Source organism: Heptranchias perlo, chromosome 11 (assembly GCF_035084215.1).
Source record: "Heptranchias perlo isolate sHepPer1 chromosome 11, sHepPer1.hap1, whole genome shotgun sequence".
Taxonomy (NCBI): Eukaryota; Metazoa; Chordata; class Chondrichthyes; order Hexanchiformes; family Hexanchidae; genus Heptranchias; species Heptranchias perlo.
Window position 1 is genome coordinate 9,623,337 of NC_090335.1, and position 19,079 is coordinate 9,642,415.

At 46.9% G+C, this 19,079-nt stretch overlaps 1 protein-coding gene across 3 annotated transcripts in view; it reads right to left on the reverse strand.

The window, feature by feature from the left end:
* Positions 1–12,416: 12,416 nt before the first annotated feature.
* enox1 (ecto-NOX disulfide-thiol exchanger 1) overlaps positions 12,417–19,079 on the reverse strand; it is a 393,944-nt gene continuing 387,281 nt past the window's right edge. For 2 of the 3 annotated variants that reach the window (XM_067992518.1, XM_067992517.1), the window contains 2 exons: positions 17,576–17,661; positions 12,417–13,317 (listed from right to left, as the gene is read on the reverse strand). In XM_067992518.1, coding sequence (XP_067848619.1) covers positions 13,180–13,317; positions 17,576–17,661 — 224 coding nt within the window. In that variant the 3' untranslated portion in view covers positions 12,417–13,179. The remainder of the gene's footprint in view (positions 13,318–17,575; positions 17,662–19,079) is intronic. The other variant, XM_067992519.1, reaches the window with a different exon arrangement.

Here is a 19,079-nt window from a genome sequence, read left to right on the forward strand (position 1 = left end):
GGAAGAGGCTGATGGTGAGTGGGGAAGAGATAGTGGTGAGTGGGGAAGAGATAGTGGTGAGTGGGGAAGTGATTGTGCTGAGTGGGGAAATTATAGTGGTGAGTGGAGAAGAGGCTGATGGTGAGTGGGGAAGAGGCTGATGGTGAGTGGGGAAGAGGCTGATGGTGAGTGGGGAAGAGATAGTGGTGAGTGGGGAAGAGGCTGATGGTGAGTGGGGAAGAGGTTGTGGTGAGTGGGGAAGAGGCTGATGGTGAGTGGGGAAGAGATAGTGGTGAGTGGGGAAATTATAGTGGTGAGTGGAGAAGAGGCTGATGGTGAGTGGGGAAGAGGCTGATGGTGAGTGGGGAAGAGATTGTGGTGAGTGGGGAAGAGGCTGATGGTGAGTGGGGAAGAGATAGTGGTGAGTGGGGAAATTATAGTGGTGAGTGGAGAAGAGGCTGATGGTGAGTGGGGAAGAGGCTGATGGTGAGTGGGGAAGAGATTGTGGTGAGTGGGGAAGAGGCTGATGGTGAGTGGGGAAGAGATAGTGGTGAGTGGGGAAGAGGCTGATGGTGAGTGGGGAAGTGATTGTGGTGAGTGGGGAAGAGATAGTGGTGAGTGGGGAAGAGGCTGATGGTGAGTGGGGAAGTGATTGTGGTGAGTGGGGAAATTATAGTGGTGAGTGGAGAAGAGGCTGATGGTGAGTGGGGAAGAGGCTGATGGTGAGTGGGGAAGAGGCTGATGGTGAGTGGGGAAGTGATTGTGGTGAGTGGGGAAGAGGTTGATGGTGAGTGGGGAAGAGATAGTGGTGAGTGGGGAAGTGATTGTGGTGAGTGGGGAAATTATAGTGGTGAGTGGAGAAGAGGCTGATGGTGAGTGGGGAAGAGGCTGATGGTGAGTGGGGAAGAGATTGTGGTGAGTGGGGAAGAGATAGTGGTGAGTGGGGAAGAGATAGTGGTGAGTGGGGAAGAGATTGTGGTGAGTGGGGAAGTGATTGTGGTGAGTGGGGAAATTATAGTGGTGAGTGGAGAAGAGGCTGATGGTGAGTGGGGAAGAGATAGTGGTGAGTGGGGAAGAGATTGTGGTGAGTGGGGAAGAGATAGTGGTGAGTGGGGAAGTGATTGTGGTGAGTGGGGAAGAGATTGTGGTGAGTGGGGAAGAGATTGTGGTGAGTGGGGAAGTGATTGTGGTGAGTGGGGAAGAGATTGTGGTGAGTGGGGAAGAGATTGTGGTGAGTGGGGAAGAGATAGTGGTGAGTGGGGAAGAGGCTGATGGTGAGTGGGGAAGAGATTGTGGTGAGTGGGGAAGAGGTTGATGGTGAGTGGGGAAGTGATTGTGGTGAGTGGGGAAGAGATTGTGGTGAGTGGGGAAGTGATTGTGGTGAGTGGGGAAGAGATAGTGGTGAGTGGGGAAGAGATTGTGGTGAGTGGGGAAGTGATTGTGGTGAGTGGGGAAGAGATAGTGGTGAGTGGGGAAGAGATAGTGGTGAGTGGGGAAGAGATAGTGGTGAGTGGGGAAGTGATTGTGGTGAGTGGGGAAGAGATAGTGGTGAGTGGGGAAGAGATAGTGGTGAGTGGGGAAGAGATTGTGGTGAGTGGGGAAGAGATCGTGGTGAGTGGGGAAGTGATTGTCACATCTCCACTCACCACAATCTCTTCCCCATTCACCACAATCACTTCTCATTGTGGTGAGTGGCAAAGAGATAGTGGGGGAGAGAGTTCCTGATTTCCACTATTCTTTGTGTGAAGAAGTGCTCCCAGACATCACCCCTGAACGGCCTGGCTCTACTTTTAAGCTTATCCCCCCTTGTTCTGGACTCCCCCACCAGAGGAAATAGTTTCTCTCCATCTACCCTATCAAATCCTTTAATCATCCTAAACACCTCAATTGGATCACCCCACAATCTTCTATACTCGAGGGAAACATTGCAAACAGGCCTTTTCATGATCGTCCGGGTGTGGATTTGACACTGGAATAGGTCGGTGGTGTTTAGTATCATTGTCTGGTAAAATGTCGGGGCCCGAAATCAAACCCTTTGGGCCCTCACAAAGCAAACATCGCCCCTGAGTTTAGGCCTCAGTTTGAGGAGTCTGAGTCATTCAGCACAAAGCCGCCAGTGTTTGACAGAGTATGTTTTTTGCGATAGTCCCTCTGTTCCCGTCAAGCACTGAAAAGGCCTGCATTTTGTGCTGTGGTTTACTTTTGAACCTCAGGCGTCGATTACATTACCACAACCACTGCCTACAGCGAAGCCCTGAGATTGACAGTCATTGAGTGAGTTGAATTTCTGACTATAGTGCACCGTTTGGAACGGCAAAATGTTGCATTTCAGAATGTATCGTACCAGTCTTGGACCAGCGGGGAGTTTGTGAAACAGCAATAACATCACAACAGCAATCAGCCATGGCTCTGATGCTAGCACTCTCTCTCTCTTGCCTCTGAGTCAGAAGGTCATGGGTTCAAGCCCCACTCCAGGGACTTGAGCACAAAATCTCGGTATTAAAGGAGTGCTGCTCTGTCAGAGGTGCCGTCTTTTGGTGGAGACGTTAAACCGAGGCCCCGCCTGCCCTCTCGGGTGGATGTCAAAGATCCCATGGCACGATTTCGAAGAAATGCAGTGGAGTTCTCCCTCAATCATCATCACTGAAACAACAGATTATCTGGTCATTATCACATTGCTGTGTGTGGGAGCTTGCTGTGCGCAAATTGACTGTTGCGTTTCCTACATTACAACAACGACTTCATTTCCAAAGTGCTTTGGGACGTCCTGAGGTCGTGAAAGGTGCTCAGAGGCGAGAGAGTTATCCCTGAGCCATGACTGACACCTCAATAGGAAATTCCAAATTCAGACTGATCCGAATGTTAACTCTATTCAGGGTATCCTGACATAGGTTTTTACAGATTTAGAAACTCCTAGTTTTGGCCCCTTCAGTCTGTTCCCCCCGTCAAATGGTTCTCCCCTCTGGGTTGACTCTGTCAGGTGGAAGGGAGTGACTGAGCTTTTCTATCTGGAAGTACGTTTGTAAAACTCCTTTGACCTGTTCCAGTGGCGGTGATGGTGGGATAGGGAATCCATCTCATTCCCTTCAGTTGTCTAATGAGGGCGACAGCTCCTCTCTCTAATCCCACCTTAATACTCGTCTCCAGAGGAGCTAAACCCACAATGAAACAAATTATTTTGTTGGGGCCTTATCAGCTTTTAATAATGAGGTTCGACTATTCAATTCGTGGAAATTTCAATGAAGTATCAGCCTTGACTGATGTGCTTTTAATATTTTATTTCCAATTTCTTCAAAGAGTCGGTATCTGCAGCCAATGTGGCTGAAGAGTGGTGGCTATTAAAGGCAACTTTGATTAATTTTAAGCCCGTACTTTGTGCCGTGCACAATGTAACATTAAATACTTCTCATTACAGATCTCCACAGACCATTACAGCATTTTACCTTTTAATTTTAGAATACGGAACTGCTCCGAGCACAACCAGTGAAGTGTTCATAGTGCTAATGATAAAAGGCAAGTCAATTAACAGCCTGTCAGCTGAGTGAGGGCTAAAACAGTCTCAAATTACGTGTATTGACAGGGACAGAAAGGTGGTTTTAATGAAGCAGCTTTATCAGGCAAAAAGCTCCCATAAAAGAACTGATTTAGAAGGAGGAAGGATCAGTCTGCAGCCCGGGCATCGGGGAGGTAGATATAATGGCCCAGATTTTGCTGTACAATCGGCATCTGCCGTTAGACTCGCCCGGCCCGTTTAATCTCCCTGATAGTTTGTGCTGCAAGTTTCGAGAAGCGGGAGATGGAAAGGGCACGGCGCCCTCTGCATGGCATCTGGGACCCGAGTGAACAGGGCAAGCAACTGGGTATCTCCTTAACCAATCAGATTGAGGGATAGCGCAAGGACTGAGAAGGAAGTGTAAATTAGAGAGGGTGAATTCAATGTCAAATCAGGTACAGAAAGAGAAATAAAGAGAGGGAAAGAAAGATTGGATTAAGAGAGAGAGAGAAAAAAGTGACAGGAAGAAAAAAATTAATTTACTTTTAAAAAAAAAACTCCAACATTAAAATCTGAAGGGATGAGACGCCACACTTGTAATAGTTTATTTTCAATGCCAGAGAGGTTAACTGGCAGTAATTAAGACTTATCAGGTCGTTAAAAGGGAACTTAGACTGAAACGGACAAGCCCTAATTTTCTGTGGTGAGTTTAGTTCATATCTACTGCGAAAATACAGCAACTTCACACCGTTCGATGCAATTCGAAGGCGAGGCAGACACTGAGATGCCGTTTTCGTGAAGCTAATGGCGGAGCAGCACATCTCGGACGGTAACTTTGAAATTGTTGACTTTAATCATGCATCTGCTCCTCGCCTGAAGTGCTGTCCAATATGCTGCAACATTTTAACGTCTCATCCGAAAGACAGCACCTCTGACAGTGCAGCACATTAGCCTCACTGTTATTTTGACAGCAAATTTTGGGCCATTATCTGACACTTTGCAAGTGTGAGCTGTTGCTTTTTACTGCTTCAGCATTTAGCGGCAGGACACAAGTTCCCTGCACTCACTTTTTTACAAGATCTCATGGAATATCTGGGGCCCTGTCATAGGCCTCATCAGCCTACAGGACCCTCGCTGATGGGAGACAATGGGCTCGATGTTACCAGGGCGGCGGGTTCACGGCGGGGGGGCTATTGGGTGCGTGGGTAACGCGCCCGGTGAAATCAGTCTGCCCCCCGCCCGATCGCAGCCTAATTGGATCCACTTACCTGGTCTTCCGGGTTCCCCACTGCTGAGCTGCGCATCGGGCGGGCTGCGCATGCGCAGTAAGCTCTGTCAGCTGGAGGAGCTCTATTTAAAGGGGCAGTCCTCCACTGACAGATGCTGCAAGAAATAGGAAAAATTACAGCATGGAGCAGCCCAGGGGGAAGGCTGCTCCCATGATGCCTTACTCCAGGTATCATTGGATGGGGTGAGGAGGAGGAGGGGAAGGACAGAGATCTTCCCCCCGGCGGGTGGGAGGAAGCGGCCTGCCTCTGCCACCAGGAAGGCCTGGCTCGAGGTGGCAGAGGAGGTCACCTGCACCACCAACATATCGCCCACCTGCATACAGTGCAGGAGGCGCTCCAATGACCTAACTAGGTCAGCAACAGTGAGTACACTTACTCATTCCCCTACACTCCGTCTGCCACATCACCGCCCCCACCCCACATCTCCATCTGCACTGCCAACACTACTCTGTCACATCACCCCTCACACCCACTCAAACCTCATCATCATCTTACCTGCACTTACTCACCTTGCCAGTACTCATCCCGCCACCACCACTCAACCCAATCCTCATACAATCTCATGGCTCTATCTCATACTCACCCTCTCATGCATCTCTTTCACGGTCAGCCTCACTCAACCTGCCACTACCTGTGCTGCAGCCACAGGGCATGCATCACATATGTGCAGTAGGCAGCGTAAGGCAAACGTGTCGTGAGCAAGAAGGTGATGCACAAGGGTGTTTGAGGGTTTGTCATGGTTTTTATTTATATTTAATTTCTGACCAACTCACATTACATATTATATTGGCACCACTACTGCCACGTTTTTGCGAATCTTGTCTGGCTTGTTCAATAATGCCCTTTCCTGAGGATCACAATGAAGACCCACAACTGATGCCACCCATTGTGTCACTGCAGGGTGGGTGTAGGTGTATTTGCAGGGCTCTTTTGTGCAGACGGCTGAGAGACGTTGGCGATGTCCCCGGTGGCAGCCTGGAAGTATGCGGAGGAGAGGTTGTTGAGGGCAGTGGTGACTTTGACAGCAACAGGTAAGAAGATGGTGCTCGGGCCAGCCGGGAGCAGCTCGGCATGAAGGAGGCTGCAGATGTCCACGACTACATGTCGAGTGACTCTGAGCCTCCGTGTGCACTGCTGCTCAGAGAGGTCCAGGAAGCTGAGCCTCGGTCTGTGGACCCTGTGGCGAGGGTAGTGCCCTCTGCGACGCATCTCTCTCTGCGGTTGCCCTCCCTCCTGCTGTGCAGGTGGATGTGTCACAGCACTCTGTTGTGGAGCTCCACGTATCAGAGGTGGACGGCATGGATGGCGAGGCTGGTGATGCTGTTCGCCCTCCGAGGAGGTCATGACTGCAGCTACGGCGGCCCCCATCCGGAAGATGTACATCTGAGGGGGTCCGCAAGGTAGGTACATGTCTCTGGACCCCGGGGTAAGTGTGCATGTTGGTGAATTTTATTGTTAGGAGGAGGGTGGTGGAGGCCAAACTTTGTCCAAAGTGACAGAGTGGCCTCCTGCAATGAGTGAGGGTCTCCTCCCCACCTGTCAAATGGACCTTTGCAGCTGCCACAGGCTGATGGCTGCAACACGTCCATTTCAACTGGGAGTGTTTCCCCCAGTACGGGAAACAGTCCCAGTTGTCTGTAAAATCCCACCCCTCCTGACATATCTCCTTAATCAGGTCTGTTAACGACCTGAAATACCAGAATAAATACTGTCAAGTGACACCCCGCCGGCTTTAATTGCCTGCGGGAGTCCCACATGCGGGGGCTGCGCGCGCACGTCAGCGCATCTGTGGGGAACCCGATTTTCGGAGCCCCCCGCCAGGAACACATCTGATAGCGGGTGCTAATATCGGGCCCAATATGTGCTCTTGTAGCTGTGCTTTGAATTACAGTACCATAATATGTCAGCCATGGCTCGGTGGTAGCACTTTCGCCTCTGAGTCAGAAGGTCGTGGGTTCAAGTCCCACTCCTGAGACTTGAGCTCATAATCCAGCCTGACACTCCAGTGCAGTACTGAGGGAGTGCTGCACTGTCGGAGAGTGCCGTCTTTCAGATGAGACATTAAAACCGAGGTGGATGTAAAAGATCCCACGGCTCTATTTCAAAGAAGAGCAGGGGAGTTGTCCCCAATGTCTTGGCCAATATTTATCCCTCAACCAAGATCAATAAAAAACAGATTATCTGGTCTTTATCTCATTGCTGTTCGTGGGATCTTGCTTTGCACAAATTTGCTGCCGCGTTTCCTACATTACAACAGTGACTACACTTCAAATGTACTTCATTGGCTGTAAAGTACTTTGGAACATCCTGAGGTCACGATAGGTGCTATGTTAAATCCAAATCTTTGTTTCTATAACTTATATACTGCCTATGGCTGGAATTAGCATCTTTAATAGCACGGGCAATAGGAGCAATGTCACAGTGAGCATGTTCTCAGTGGTATTTTACTATGCCTGTAGCCAGTTCAGTTGTGACTTTTACGCTAACATTATATTGTGTGTGGAGTTTGGGCTCTCCTGTTCTCCTGGCATAACTTTGGCAGAAACACTGGAGAGATGAGTCGGAGGGCTGCTCCCCACTTTCCTGATGCCTCCCTGGAGGTCCTAGTGGAGGAAGTGATGGTCAGGAGCGAGGTACTCTACTCCAGCTCACTCAAGAGCATCTCCAAGGTCACTGTTAGGCAGGCCTGGTCAAAGGTGCTCAGAGGGTCAGTGCCAGCAGGAGCACCCCCAGGACCTGGGTTCAAAGTAGAAAGAGGTTTAATGACCTCCCAAGAGCAGCAAGGGATGAGTACAGCTATCTCTCCACCTCTCTCACCAGCACCTCACAACTCTCCCCTCACCCCCTACGCCATCACTCTCAAATATGACCTAAAGGCACGAGCGTCTCCAGGGTCCCTGGCTGTAGTGCTGAAGACCTATGGTCAGGTAAAGGTTGGCAGTGTACCTAAGCAGGGTGTCTGCATATTACTTGCATCCTATCATTCAACTCAGCACAGAAGCAAAAGGGTTAGCAACTTCAACCTGCATTCTCAAGGCTATGACCTAGTCATGTACGGCGTCTCTCTCCCATCCTACCACCGCTCCCTTCTCTCTTTCGTCTAGGGCCTTCTTCAATACCAAGAGACTCCCACAGAAGAACAGAACTCAGAGGAGGACAATTCCCGATGAGCATGCACATCAAGCGTTACAAACCTCCCCCCCACCCCACCCCGGGCACCAGCTCAGACATTGGCACTCCGCACGGGCTAGATAGTGAGCTAGAGGATCTACACATAGTGAAAACCCAGCACCTGTGGATATCAGTGACTCCTGGTGGCAGGGACAGGCCAGGACAGACCTCACCGGAAGGTGAGATCGCCCAGCTCCCCTGGGGGTGTCAGAGATGAGGATTTTGAGGGCCCAGCTACGAGACAAAGGCAGCTTGTTTCACACAAACAGCACTAGAAGGCCGTTAAGGAGCCTTACCATTACGGCTGAGAGTGTGGAGGAGTCCGCGTCCGGTCCGTGTGGTGACATCGCGCAGGGTATAAGCACTCTGCAGTCTACCCTGGTGAGCGTGCTCACCACCAGAGACGCTGCGGGCCAGGGCCACATGACAGGAGTCAATGTTCACAGGCTTTGCAGCTTTGGTGGATGCTCGAATGGCTGCCGTGCAGAGTACTGGGCTCCACAATGGAGAGATTGGTGGGCCGAATAGATTGGGGTCTTTGAAGGGGGTCGGTCATCTTCTGCAATCTGCTCTCCCGCAGATCAGTGGAAGTGCTGAGGCCCCAGCCCCAACGGGAGTGGCAATGGCTCGATGAGGGTAGTAGGTGCTGGACTCTATCTCAGGATGTAAGCAGGCCTGCGCACTCACCCCTCCGTCAGCCAATGCCCACCACAGTGCCAGCAGGTCAGCTCGGCCAGACATGCCCACGGCAGCAGCCGAGGAGCTGCAGTCTGCGGCCAGACCCCAACAGGCTCGAGCTCCCAGAGGTCGCCGGCCACGAGCATCTCAAGGATCCCTGCGTGAGGAACAGCCGCCTTCCACCAGCTCTGCTCAGGCCACTCGGAGAGCACCTAGAGTTAGAGAAGCACAATGGATTGATCATCTGAATGAGAAACGAGTGGAAAGCATTTGTTATGTTTGGCATTAAACTAATCACCTTAATCACATTTGGCACTGTGCTCTGCAGCATGGTTTAATAGCAGCCTCTGAATCTGCATTGTCAGAATCTCATTGATATAGATGTTGTCTGAATGGTTTGAATGTTCTTCAATGCAGGATGAGGGGAGTGGGGAAGGATGTAACCAGGACTGTTGATGCAGAGGGGGGTCTGTCTAAGTTCTCAGGGCAGGGGTGTGAGAAGCTCAGAGGAATCGATGAGCAATGAGCTGATCCCTGACATCTCTGGCTACAAGGTGCTGATGTGGTCCCTCCTTCCTCTGCTGCTTCCTCCCCTTCCCCCAGGTCTTTCTTGCCTGATGAGGACTGTTGCTGCTGCTCTTCCCCCTCCAAATGCAGGCCTCTCTCTAATGCCATATTTTGCAGTATGCAGCAGACCACGATGATGAGTGACACGCTATCTGGGGCAGACACCTAACCCTTTGCTCGAGTGTTCCTATCCTGTGCTAAATAAGGATCCTGGTTGTGCCCTGACATTGAGTGTATTTGTGGTGCTCAGGTGTGGTGGGGCTGTGCAGTGGTGTCATCAGACGGGTCTGCAGGAGATATCCCTTGTCCCCCATGATGTACCTCTCAGTCTTGGTGAAGAGGGAGTCAATCACCTGCTTAAAGCAGCTGTGAACTGCAGAGTGTGATCTGCACCTGGTGTCCCCTGTAACAGCCTGAAAGGATCCAGCAGCAACAAAATTCAGGGCTGTGGTGACTTTGAGGACCACTGGCATGGCATGGCATGGCCCCCCTGCTCCAGCAGGTCCTGACCCAGGAGGTTACAGAGGTCTGTGACAGACTGCCTGGAGAAGGGCAGCCTCCTCCTGCACTGCTCCTCAGCCAGGTCCAAGAAGGTGACCCTTGGCCTGTAGACCCTGTGTGCTGGGTATGGCCCCCCCCCACCCCATACCTATTGTCTTCTGAGGTGCTGGTGGTGGTGATTCCTGAGGCTGCTGCTCATCCTCCAAGTCTTGTTCCAGCCAACGGACAGCAGCAAGACTGGCTCCTATAATAAGTAGAGAAAGCTGGCTACAGGGTCGTAAGGGCAACAAAAGTGTAGAGGTGGCGATCCACAGTCTCCCACCCGTTTCAGGCTGCTAGGCTGCTCGTCTCTTTACTGAGAATTGGGTAAGGTGCACCTTGGGCACTCCTTTACTTTCAATTGCTGGCTGCTCATTTTTCAGGTGAGAAAGGGGTGGCAGTGGTTGAAAGTTGAGGGTCCCCGGTCTCTGGTCAGTGGTCAAGGGGCCCAATGAAGAACAGAAGATCAGAGGCTCTCTCTCAGTTGTTTCTTCCATTTTCTGAGAAGCTCTGATAGAGGCCTGGCAACTGGTTGGCTGCCTACTCTCTGCTGGGAATCTCACATGGTTTGGTGGGTGTAATGAGGGAGAGAAAAGGTTTCCAAGAATGGGTGAAATTAAATAGGAAACAGATCAATAATTGAACACATACCTGTATTGAATCACTGCTTTTAAACATCTTTATAATCACTGGTTTCATATCTCTTCTCGGTGTTCTAGCGGAGGGTTGTCTAAGCTTCTTATCTTCATGGGCCACCCGTGTGCACCAAGGAGTCTTGGGGCCACATATAGCCCTCGCCAGTCCCCCGAGGTTCCAACCGTTCATATTAATGAGCGGAAAATCACGGGCTGGTGAGCACAGAAGCAGAAGCTCCGGCCCATCAGCTTTAAACCCACGTTCCCATTAGATCCTCTGTCGCTCCAGCTACTGTTTCGGGATTTATCCACCAACGAGGCAACAGCGCTAAGAACAGCCCTTTCCAAACTTCCCCCCTAAAGAATTCAAACAAAGAGAAACCAGCGAGTAAGACATCGAGGTGCAAATAGGACAGAGTTACCTGGATTTGCCATGGCCTGAGAGCAGCCTGAAACCTATAGGCCATATGTGAGACACCCCTGGTTCATATATTTCAGTTGGATTCAATGTTGATAAGATGTAATCTATTGAAGAGATGAGCCATCAATCACTCATTGTTTCAGGCAATGTCATATGTTTTGATCTGAAGAAATCCCAGCCTTTATATTTTTGGTTGATCTTTGTGCCCGCACTGGGCTGGGGATTGGAGCTGTTTTCATTATTTGCTGCCCCCTGTGTCAGCATCGAGCAGTCCCAGGTCAAACACGACGGATACACCTCAATTCCCCAACCTCCTCCTGCATCATCCTCCAGCGCTGTCAACATTGGGCCAATCATATTTATTTTCAGTCCCACATCAACTGCATATCTGAGGCATTCCTTGCACCAAAATATATATACATAAATATAAATATACATATATATAAAATAATAGAGAGCTTCCACCATTGATATGGATGCTGGGATAGCTGCATCTCCATAGAGAGCCAGTTTATGCTGCGTTCCAGGTAGTTTCACAATGTGTACCACACCCACCAGATATTGGGTTAGGATTGCCTGCAGACCTTTACAGCCAGCAGACAAAGAAGATTTTCATCTGTCAGTCTGGCTTGTTTATTTCATTTGTTTGTTCGTTCAATTTTTGGTCGGCTGTGTGCCTGACTGTAGGGACACCTAGCACCATGCTTGTCTGTTATAGAGTGCCCATGCTCTCCTCTCAGGGATACACTCCACTTACCTAAATCCAGAGAGCTTCAGTGCAGGTTTGCAGAGCCACACTTAGGACCCCACTATGTGTGCGCAGAGGTACTGTTGGATTATAGCCAGCTAAAACCACGCAGCTTACCGCTAAAGAGTACTGGTAAGATTTCCGCTGTGTGTCCACAAGATTCATCCTACCACTTCTGACATTGGCTTCAAGAGTTAATTGAAGAGTCAAGAGGTAAGAATCCCAGCCCCCAAGTGACAGGTCTACCCCTGCGGCTTCCGATTGTGAGCCAGGCTGGTTAGTCAATCACAAAACAGCGCTCTGGATGACTGTGGACCTGCCTGGCTCAGATATTGGAGTCTGTCACCGAGGGGTGAATTGTTTCTGAACTTCCATTGCTAGGCATCTTGGAGGCACTCTGATCCCAAAGAGATACCCCTCCCTCCCTCCCTCCCCCCACCCCGTGACTATTACGACAGGGTAAAACTTTGGTAGAACTGGAAAAAACTGAATTCACGGGGCTGCTGATAATCAAGGCAATTTTCACATTAATTGTCATAATCTGGTCCTTGGTGCTAAATTTTAAATGTCTTAACATTGCATTGAGATGTCTCCCATAGAAGATAATGATCCCGCACTGATAGTGCCTGCAAAAGAGCCCCGAGGCTCCAGGACTGAGGAAGTGGATCGAGAGAAGTAGGCCAAATTTCAGGGCAAGGGCCTTTTGCCTCAAGCTACCTCAAACCCACCCAAAGAGATAATCTTTGTACGCGGCTCATCTGAGAAGTGTCCTGAGCCCTAAGGAATGTCCTGAGATATCAGGTGTCCCTCAGACTGACAAGGGGAAGCTGGCAGACAACAGAAGGCAACATCACCACACTGTGAGGTAAAAGGTTATAATTTAAACTTTCATAAAAATAATTTATTTCTAAATTACACAATAGTAAGATTTTCCCATTTGCGTGGTGCAGCAGACATGAAGGTCAGGTATGAGAGGAGGTGTAGACAAATCACGATCCCTTGGCTCATCAACAGCGCTGCACCGTAAACACATCTCAGATGAAGTCCGATGTAACTGCGTGGTAACCGAGCAGGGAGGCCGGGGCCCGTCTTGTGTCTGGGGAAGATCCGACAACAGTCTAGGCCTCACTTGCCTCTTGAACTTTACGTCTTTGCACATTTGTCATTATGCTGTGCGCACTGTTGGAGCACTGGCCGTTCAGTGATAGCAGTCCTGGAGTCTGAACTTTCTGATTTGCTCCAATTGCTGGATCACTGTGATACGATGTCCCTCCAGCACAATAACCCTCAAGTATTTCAATTAGTTCCGACTATATTACTCACGAAGTGTTGGCAAGATTTCCAAGTAACGCCACCTCCCCCCACCCCAACTTTCCCTACATTCTTGAGAAGTTGCAGCCATGGATAGAAGTCAGATAATGAGTTTTTCTTATGAAGAACTAAGTAGATTCATCATGTTCTGCCACAAGTCGATAACCAGGGTACAGATAGGTTTCTAGTCATCAGATATACAACAGATGTAGTAATTAGACCTGAAGCTTGGGGAGCTCTGCGGCTTTAATCCTCTTCATAATCACCAGATTTCACGCTCACTGGCGCATAAACCTCAAATGGAATAGGAAATCTATATTTTTCTCTTGCGAAACTTCATTTCAGGCTCATTGGCCGACTGTTTTAATTCCTTCGAAACCGCAGAATTTCCACCTTTTCTCCAGTGTGGCTCCTACGCCGGTGAACTCTTGTTTAAACATGTGTGGCAGTTGTAAAAGAAGCATCTCAATTTCACCCGAAGATATCTGCAGGGGGAATCCATGCAAGAGGTTAGAGTCCAGAGCTCCTGGACACTCCAACCACCATTGAAGTAAATCTCGCACATCATGCGGGCACTGCCACTCTCGTCGTGCCAGCTGGCGACACTTCCAATGCCAACCAAAATCACAGAGCTCCTCCTGTGGCATTGACATCTCTCCCATGTAGCATGGAGCAGTGTGAGAAGAGCAGAGCGGCTAATGTCTTCACACACCAGACACTCTCCCACCACACACTCACTGGGAAATATGTTCAGGCTGCTTCATCAGGGGTACACGTTCTAAAATGGTGGACTTGTGAATGAGGCAGGGCTTCACTCTGCTTAATTTATGTCATTATGTGCCTTGAACTCCAGTATAACAAAATAGTTAATTTAGTGAATTGTCATGGCACATGCGAGTTACTAGAGCCATTTTCTGCTCCTTCCCCCTCGCCTCTTCATATTGCAAATCTGATAAATGGGGATGAGGTTTTAGAATCCAAGTTGCTGCAACCCTAGAGATATTCTTGGGTAAGTAGTCAACATCACCACTAAATACTACATGTAATATATAGAGTACAATGTTGCCTGAGGAAGGGTCTGATACTATATGTAATATATAGAGTACAATGTTGCCTGAGGAAGGGTCTGATACTACATGTAATATATAGAGTACAATGTTGCCTGAGGAAGGGTCTGATACTACATGTAATATATAGAGTACAATATTGCCTGAGGAAGGGTCTGATACTACATGTAATATATAGAGTACAATATTGCCTGAGGAAGGGTCTGATACTATATGTAATATATAGAGTACAATGTTGCCTATGGAAGGGTCTGATACTATATGTAATATATAGAGTACAATGTTTCCTGAGGAAGGGTCTGATACTATATGTAATATATAGAGTACAATGTTTCCTGAGGAAGGGTCTGATACTACATGTAATATATAGAGTACAATATTGCCTGAGGAAGGGTCTGATACTATATGTAATATATAGAGTACAATGTTTCCTGAGGAAGGGTCTGATACTATATGTAATATATAGAGTACAATATTGCCTGAGGAAGTGTCTGATACTATATGTAATATATAGAGTACAATATTGCCTGAGGAAGGGTCTGATACTATATGTAATATATAGAGTACAATGTTTCCTGAGGAAGGGTCTGATACTATATGTAATATATAGAGTACAATGTTTCCTGAGGAAGGGTCTGATACTACATGTAATATATAGAGTACAATATTGCCTGAGGAAGGGTCTGATACTATATGTAATATATAGAGTACAATGTTTCCTGAGGAAGGGTCTGATACTATATGTAATATATAGAGTACAATATTGCCTGAGGAAGTGTCTGATACTATATGTAATATATAGAGTACAATATTGCCTGAGGAAGGGTCTGATACTATATGTAATATATAGAGTACAATGTTGCCTATGGAAGGGTCTGATACTACATGTAATATATAGAGTACAATATTGCCTGAGGAAGTGTCTGATACTATATGTAATATATAGTGTATAATATTGCCTGAGGAAGGGTCTGATACTATATGTAATATATAGAGTACAATGTTTCCTGAGGAAGGGTCTGATACTATATGTAATATATAGAGTACAATGTTGCCTGAGGAAGGGACTGATACTACATGTAATATATAGAGTATAATATTGCCTGAGGAAGGGTCTGATACTATATGTAATATATGGAGTACAATATTGCCTGAGGAAGGGTCTGATACTATATGTAATATATAGAGTACAATATTGCCTGAGGAAGGGTCTGATACTATATGTAATATATTGAGTACAATGTTGCCTATGGAAGGGCCTGATACTATATGTAATATATAGAGTACAATGTTGCCTATGGAAGGGTCTGATACTATATGTAATATATAGAGTACAATATTGCCTGAGGAAGGGTCTGATACTATATGTAATATATAGAGTACAATGTTGCCTGAGGAAGGGTCTGATACTATATGTAATATATAGAGTACAATGTTGCCTGAGGAAGGGTCTGATACTATATGTAATATATAGAGTACAATGTTGCCTATGGAAGGGTCTGATACTATATGTAATATATAGAGTACAATGTTGCCTATGGAAGGGTCTGATACTACATGTAATATATAGAGTACAATGTTGCCTGAGGAAGGGTCTGATACTATATGTAATATATAGAGTACAATGTTGCCTGAGGAAGGGTCTGATACTATATGTAATATATAGAGTACAATATTGCCTGAGGAAGGGTCTGATACTATATGTAATATATAGAGTACAATGTTGCCTATGGAAGGGTCTGATACTATATGTAATATATAGAGTACAATGTTGCCTATGGAAGGGTCTGATACTATATGTAATATATAGAGTACAATGTTTCCTGAGGAAGGGTCTGATACTATATGTAATATATAGAGTACAATGTTGCCTATGGAAGGGTCTGATACTACATGTAATATATAGAGTACAATATTGCCTGAGGAAGGGTCTGATACTATATGTAATATATAGAGTACAATGTTGCCTATGGAAGGGTCTGATACTATATGTAATATATAGAGTACAATGTTGCCTATGGAAGGGTCTGATACTACATGTAATATATAGAGTACAATATTGCCTGAGGAAGGGTCTGATACTATATGTAATATATAGAGTACAATGTTGCCTATGGAAGGGTCTGATACTACATGTAATATATAGAGTACAATATTGCCTGAGGAAGGGTCTGATACTATATGTAATATATAGAGTACAATGTTGCCTGAGGAAGGGTCTGATACTATATGTAATATATAGAGTACAATGTTGCCTGAGGAAGGGTCTGATACTACATGTAATATATAGAGTACAATGTTGCCTGAGGAAGGGTCTGATACTATATGTAATATATAGAGTACAATGTTGCCTGAGGAAGGGTCTGCTTGATGCCAGCATTCAGTGCCAGCATTTGTAATATCTGCATGTCTGGCCAACTCCGCTTTAGTGAGTATTTGTACATGTTTGAGTCATTAAATGATTTCATTCGCTCTGGGATGGACAGTAACACTGCCTTATCTCTGGGGCTGCAACAGGTGACTTTGCTGGACCAATGTCCCACTCATGGGGTTTTCAATTTAGTGTCCAAGCCCCTCAGGAGAGCGATGAAAGCATCTTAGTTGATTATGAGAAGCATTACCACATCCACTATGCTTACATTAACCTCCACAAAATTATTACTTTTTGAATTAAAGTATAAAGTTAGTTCTCTTAAAGTGGCCACCACTACATCTGTTCAGCAACACACCTGGCATAACTTGTTTATTTGATAGGATAAAGATTAAACTTGCGGTACAAATAGAATACTCCGTGGGAAGACCCCACTCATGAGGAACGTTTCATAGCCCTCTTGTGGTTTCCTCACTCCTGAATTATGTGCTCTTCCTTACTCACGGGATTCCATTGGAATTCTCCAACTGCTCATGGGTGTGTGTCCACTTTCTTCTGCTAATGTTTGTTTCTTAATCAATTAAAAGTAAATCAGGTGCACGTGAAATCGAACAATAATTTGAAGGGAAAGTAATGTTTCTTTCTCTTTCTCTGGTTGTTTCCTGAGCTGAAGCTTACTTGTCAGTTTTCCACGTCAGTGGTGAGAACAGAGCTGTGGGGAGCAGATCCAGCCCTGAAGGGCCTGATTCTGCCTCTCCCAATACTGGTTCTGAAGGCAGATAAATCCCTCACTATCAGGGCTGCTGCATCTTGCCTCAGCACAGCACCTTGGTATCACTGGAATTAGATTCCGTGCTGCTCACGGAGCAGAAACCAATGTTGCCACGGCAACAGATTCTCACAGTACTTCTCTTAAAAAGGAAGATATCTAACAGTGAGACCAAAATAAACTGTAAAACAGAGATTACGAAAATAACTCTAAATTGAAACAGGAAATCATTTTCCATACAAGAAAAACTAAGGAAGTATTTTTAAACATAGATTGATTATTAAAAATCCATTTGAATAATTATTTTAACAGATATTGAAGCTGGGCGGTGGTGGGGGTGGCGATGGGACATTATGTATTCCCAGCTAGGTTCGGCCACAAACCCTCACTTTAACCTTTCAAATAACTTTGACAATCCCACCAGGAATTCAGTCATGGAAGTTTGCGGCTCACAGGAATGAATGGATAATCCCGTCGGGCCCACTAACCTCCATGCCCGACTTCCGGATCCATGAATTTGTAAAGTTATATTTTACCTTGGCATCTAGCCGCTGCAGGTAAGACCATAAATATTCAATGTTGGCTCCAAATGGATGGACGTGAAGGAAAGTTGAAATAATACCTGTTTTGGAAAAAAGGACACTTATTTAGAGTTTCTGCCGACGATTGAGCGTTCTTTACAATAACTTTAACATTTGGGACTAATAAGTAATTAAGTCACTTGGCACGCAATTACTCAGACTAGAGCTCAAGAACCGAAATATCTAAGTGGAACTAATGTGCACCACCAACACAGGCATTAGAAGTGGGATTTGGGGAATTAGGAACATAGAAACATAGGAACAGAAGTAGGCCATTCAGCCCCTTGAACCTGTTCCGCCATTCAATGACATCATGGTGGACCTGTGACCTATCTCCATACACCTGCCTTAGCCCCATATCCCTTAATACCCTTGGTTCACAGAAATCTATCAATCTGAGATTTAGAATCCACAAGTGAGCTAGCATCAACTGCCGTCTGCAGAAGAGCGTCCCAAACATCTCCCACCCTTTGCGTGTAGAAGCATTTCCTAACTTCACTCCAGCATGTCCTGGCTCTAAATGTTCGGCTATGTCCCCGCGTCCTAGTATTCAAGCCTAGGAGACCTCCAAAAACAGTTACAAATGTCATGGCAGCCAGAAGCAATAATCCAGCCACTAACCTGTAAATCCTGCATGGTCCCTTTAAATAGGGGGTCCTCCAGGCACTCTAAGACACGTTCAGATGGTCGGGGTTAAGACTGTGCGTTGAGTTGAGCGCTAAGTCCAAAAATGGTGTCTATCACTTTAAATCAGCGTTGCACACTGATTGTTTCCATTTTCTCCTTACTTTACATGCAGCCGGCGTTCGTTATCTGTGCCTGCACTAACTCCTATACCAAGATGGCGTCCAGCGCATGTCATGCTGGAAACGTGCTTGCACAGCCCAGACGCCATCTTGGATGTCGGTGAGGCCGTCTGGTGCCAAAACAACTGGCGCCACACGGCCCTTGGAGCTGTGTTTACTTAGAATCATACAGCACAGAAGGAGGCCATTTGGCCCATCGTGCCTGTGCCAGCTCTTTGAAGGAGCTATCCAATTAGTCAAATTCCCCTGCTCTTTCCCCATAGCCCTGCAATTCTTTCCTTTCAAGAGCAGGGGAGTTCTTCCCAATATCCTGGCTAATAGTTCTCCCTCAACCAATATCACTAAAAACAGACTATCTGGTCGTTATCACATTGCTGTTTGTGGGATCCTACTGTGCGTAAATTGATTGCCGCGTTTCCTACATTATAACAGTGACTACTCTTCACAAGTACTGCATTGGCTGTAAACCCTTTTGGGACGTCCTGAGGTCGTGAAAGGCATTGTAAAAATGCAAGTCTTTTTTAAAATTTCTATTTATCCAATTCCCTTTTGAAAGTTACTATTGAATCTGCTTCCACCGCCCTTTCAGACAATGCATGCCAGATCATAACAACTCGCTGCATTAAAAAAATTCTCCCCATTTCCCCTCTGGT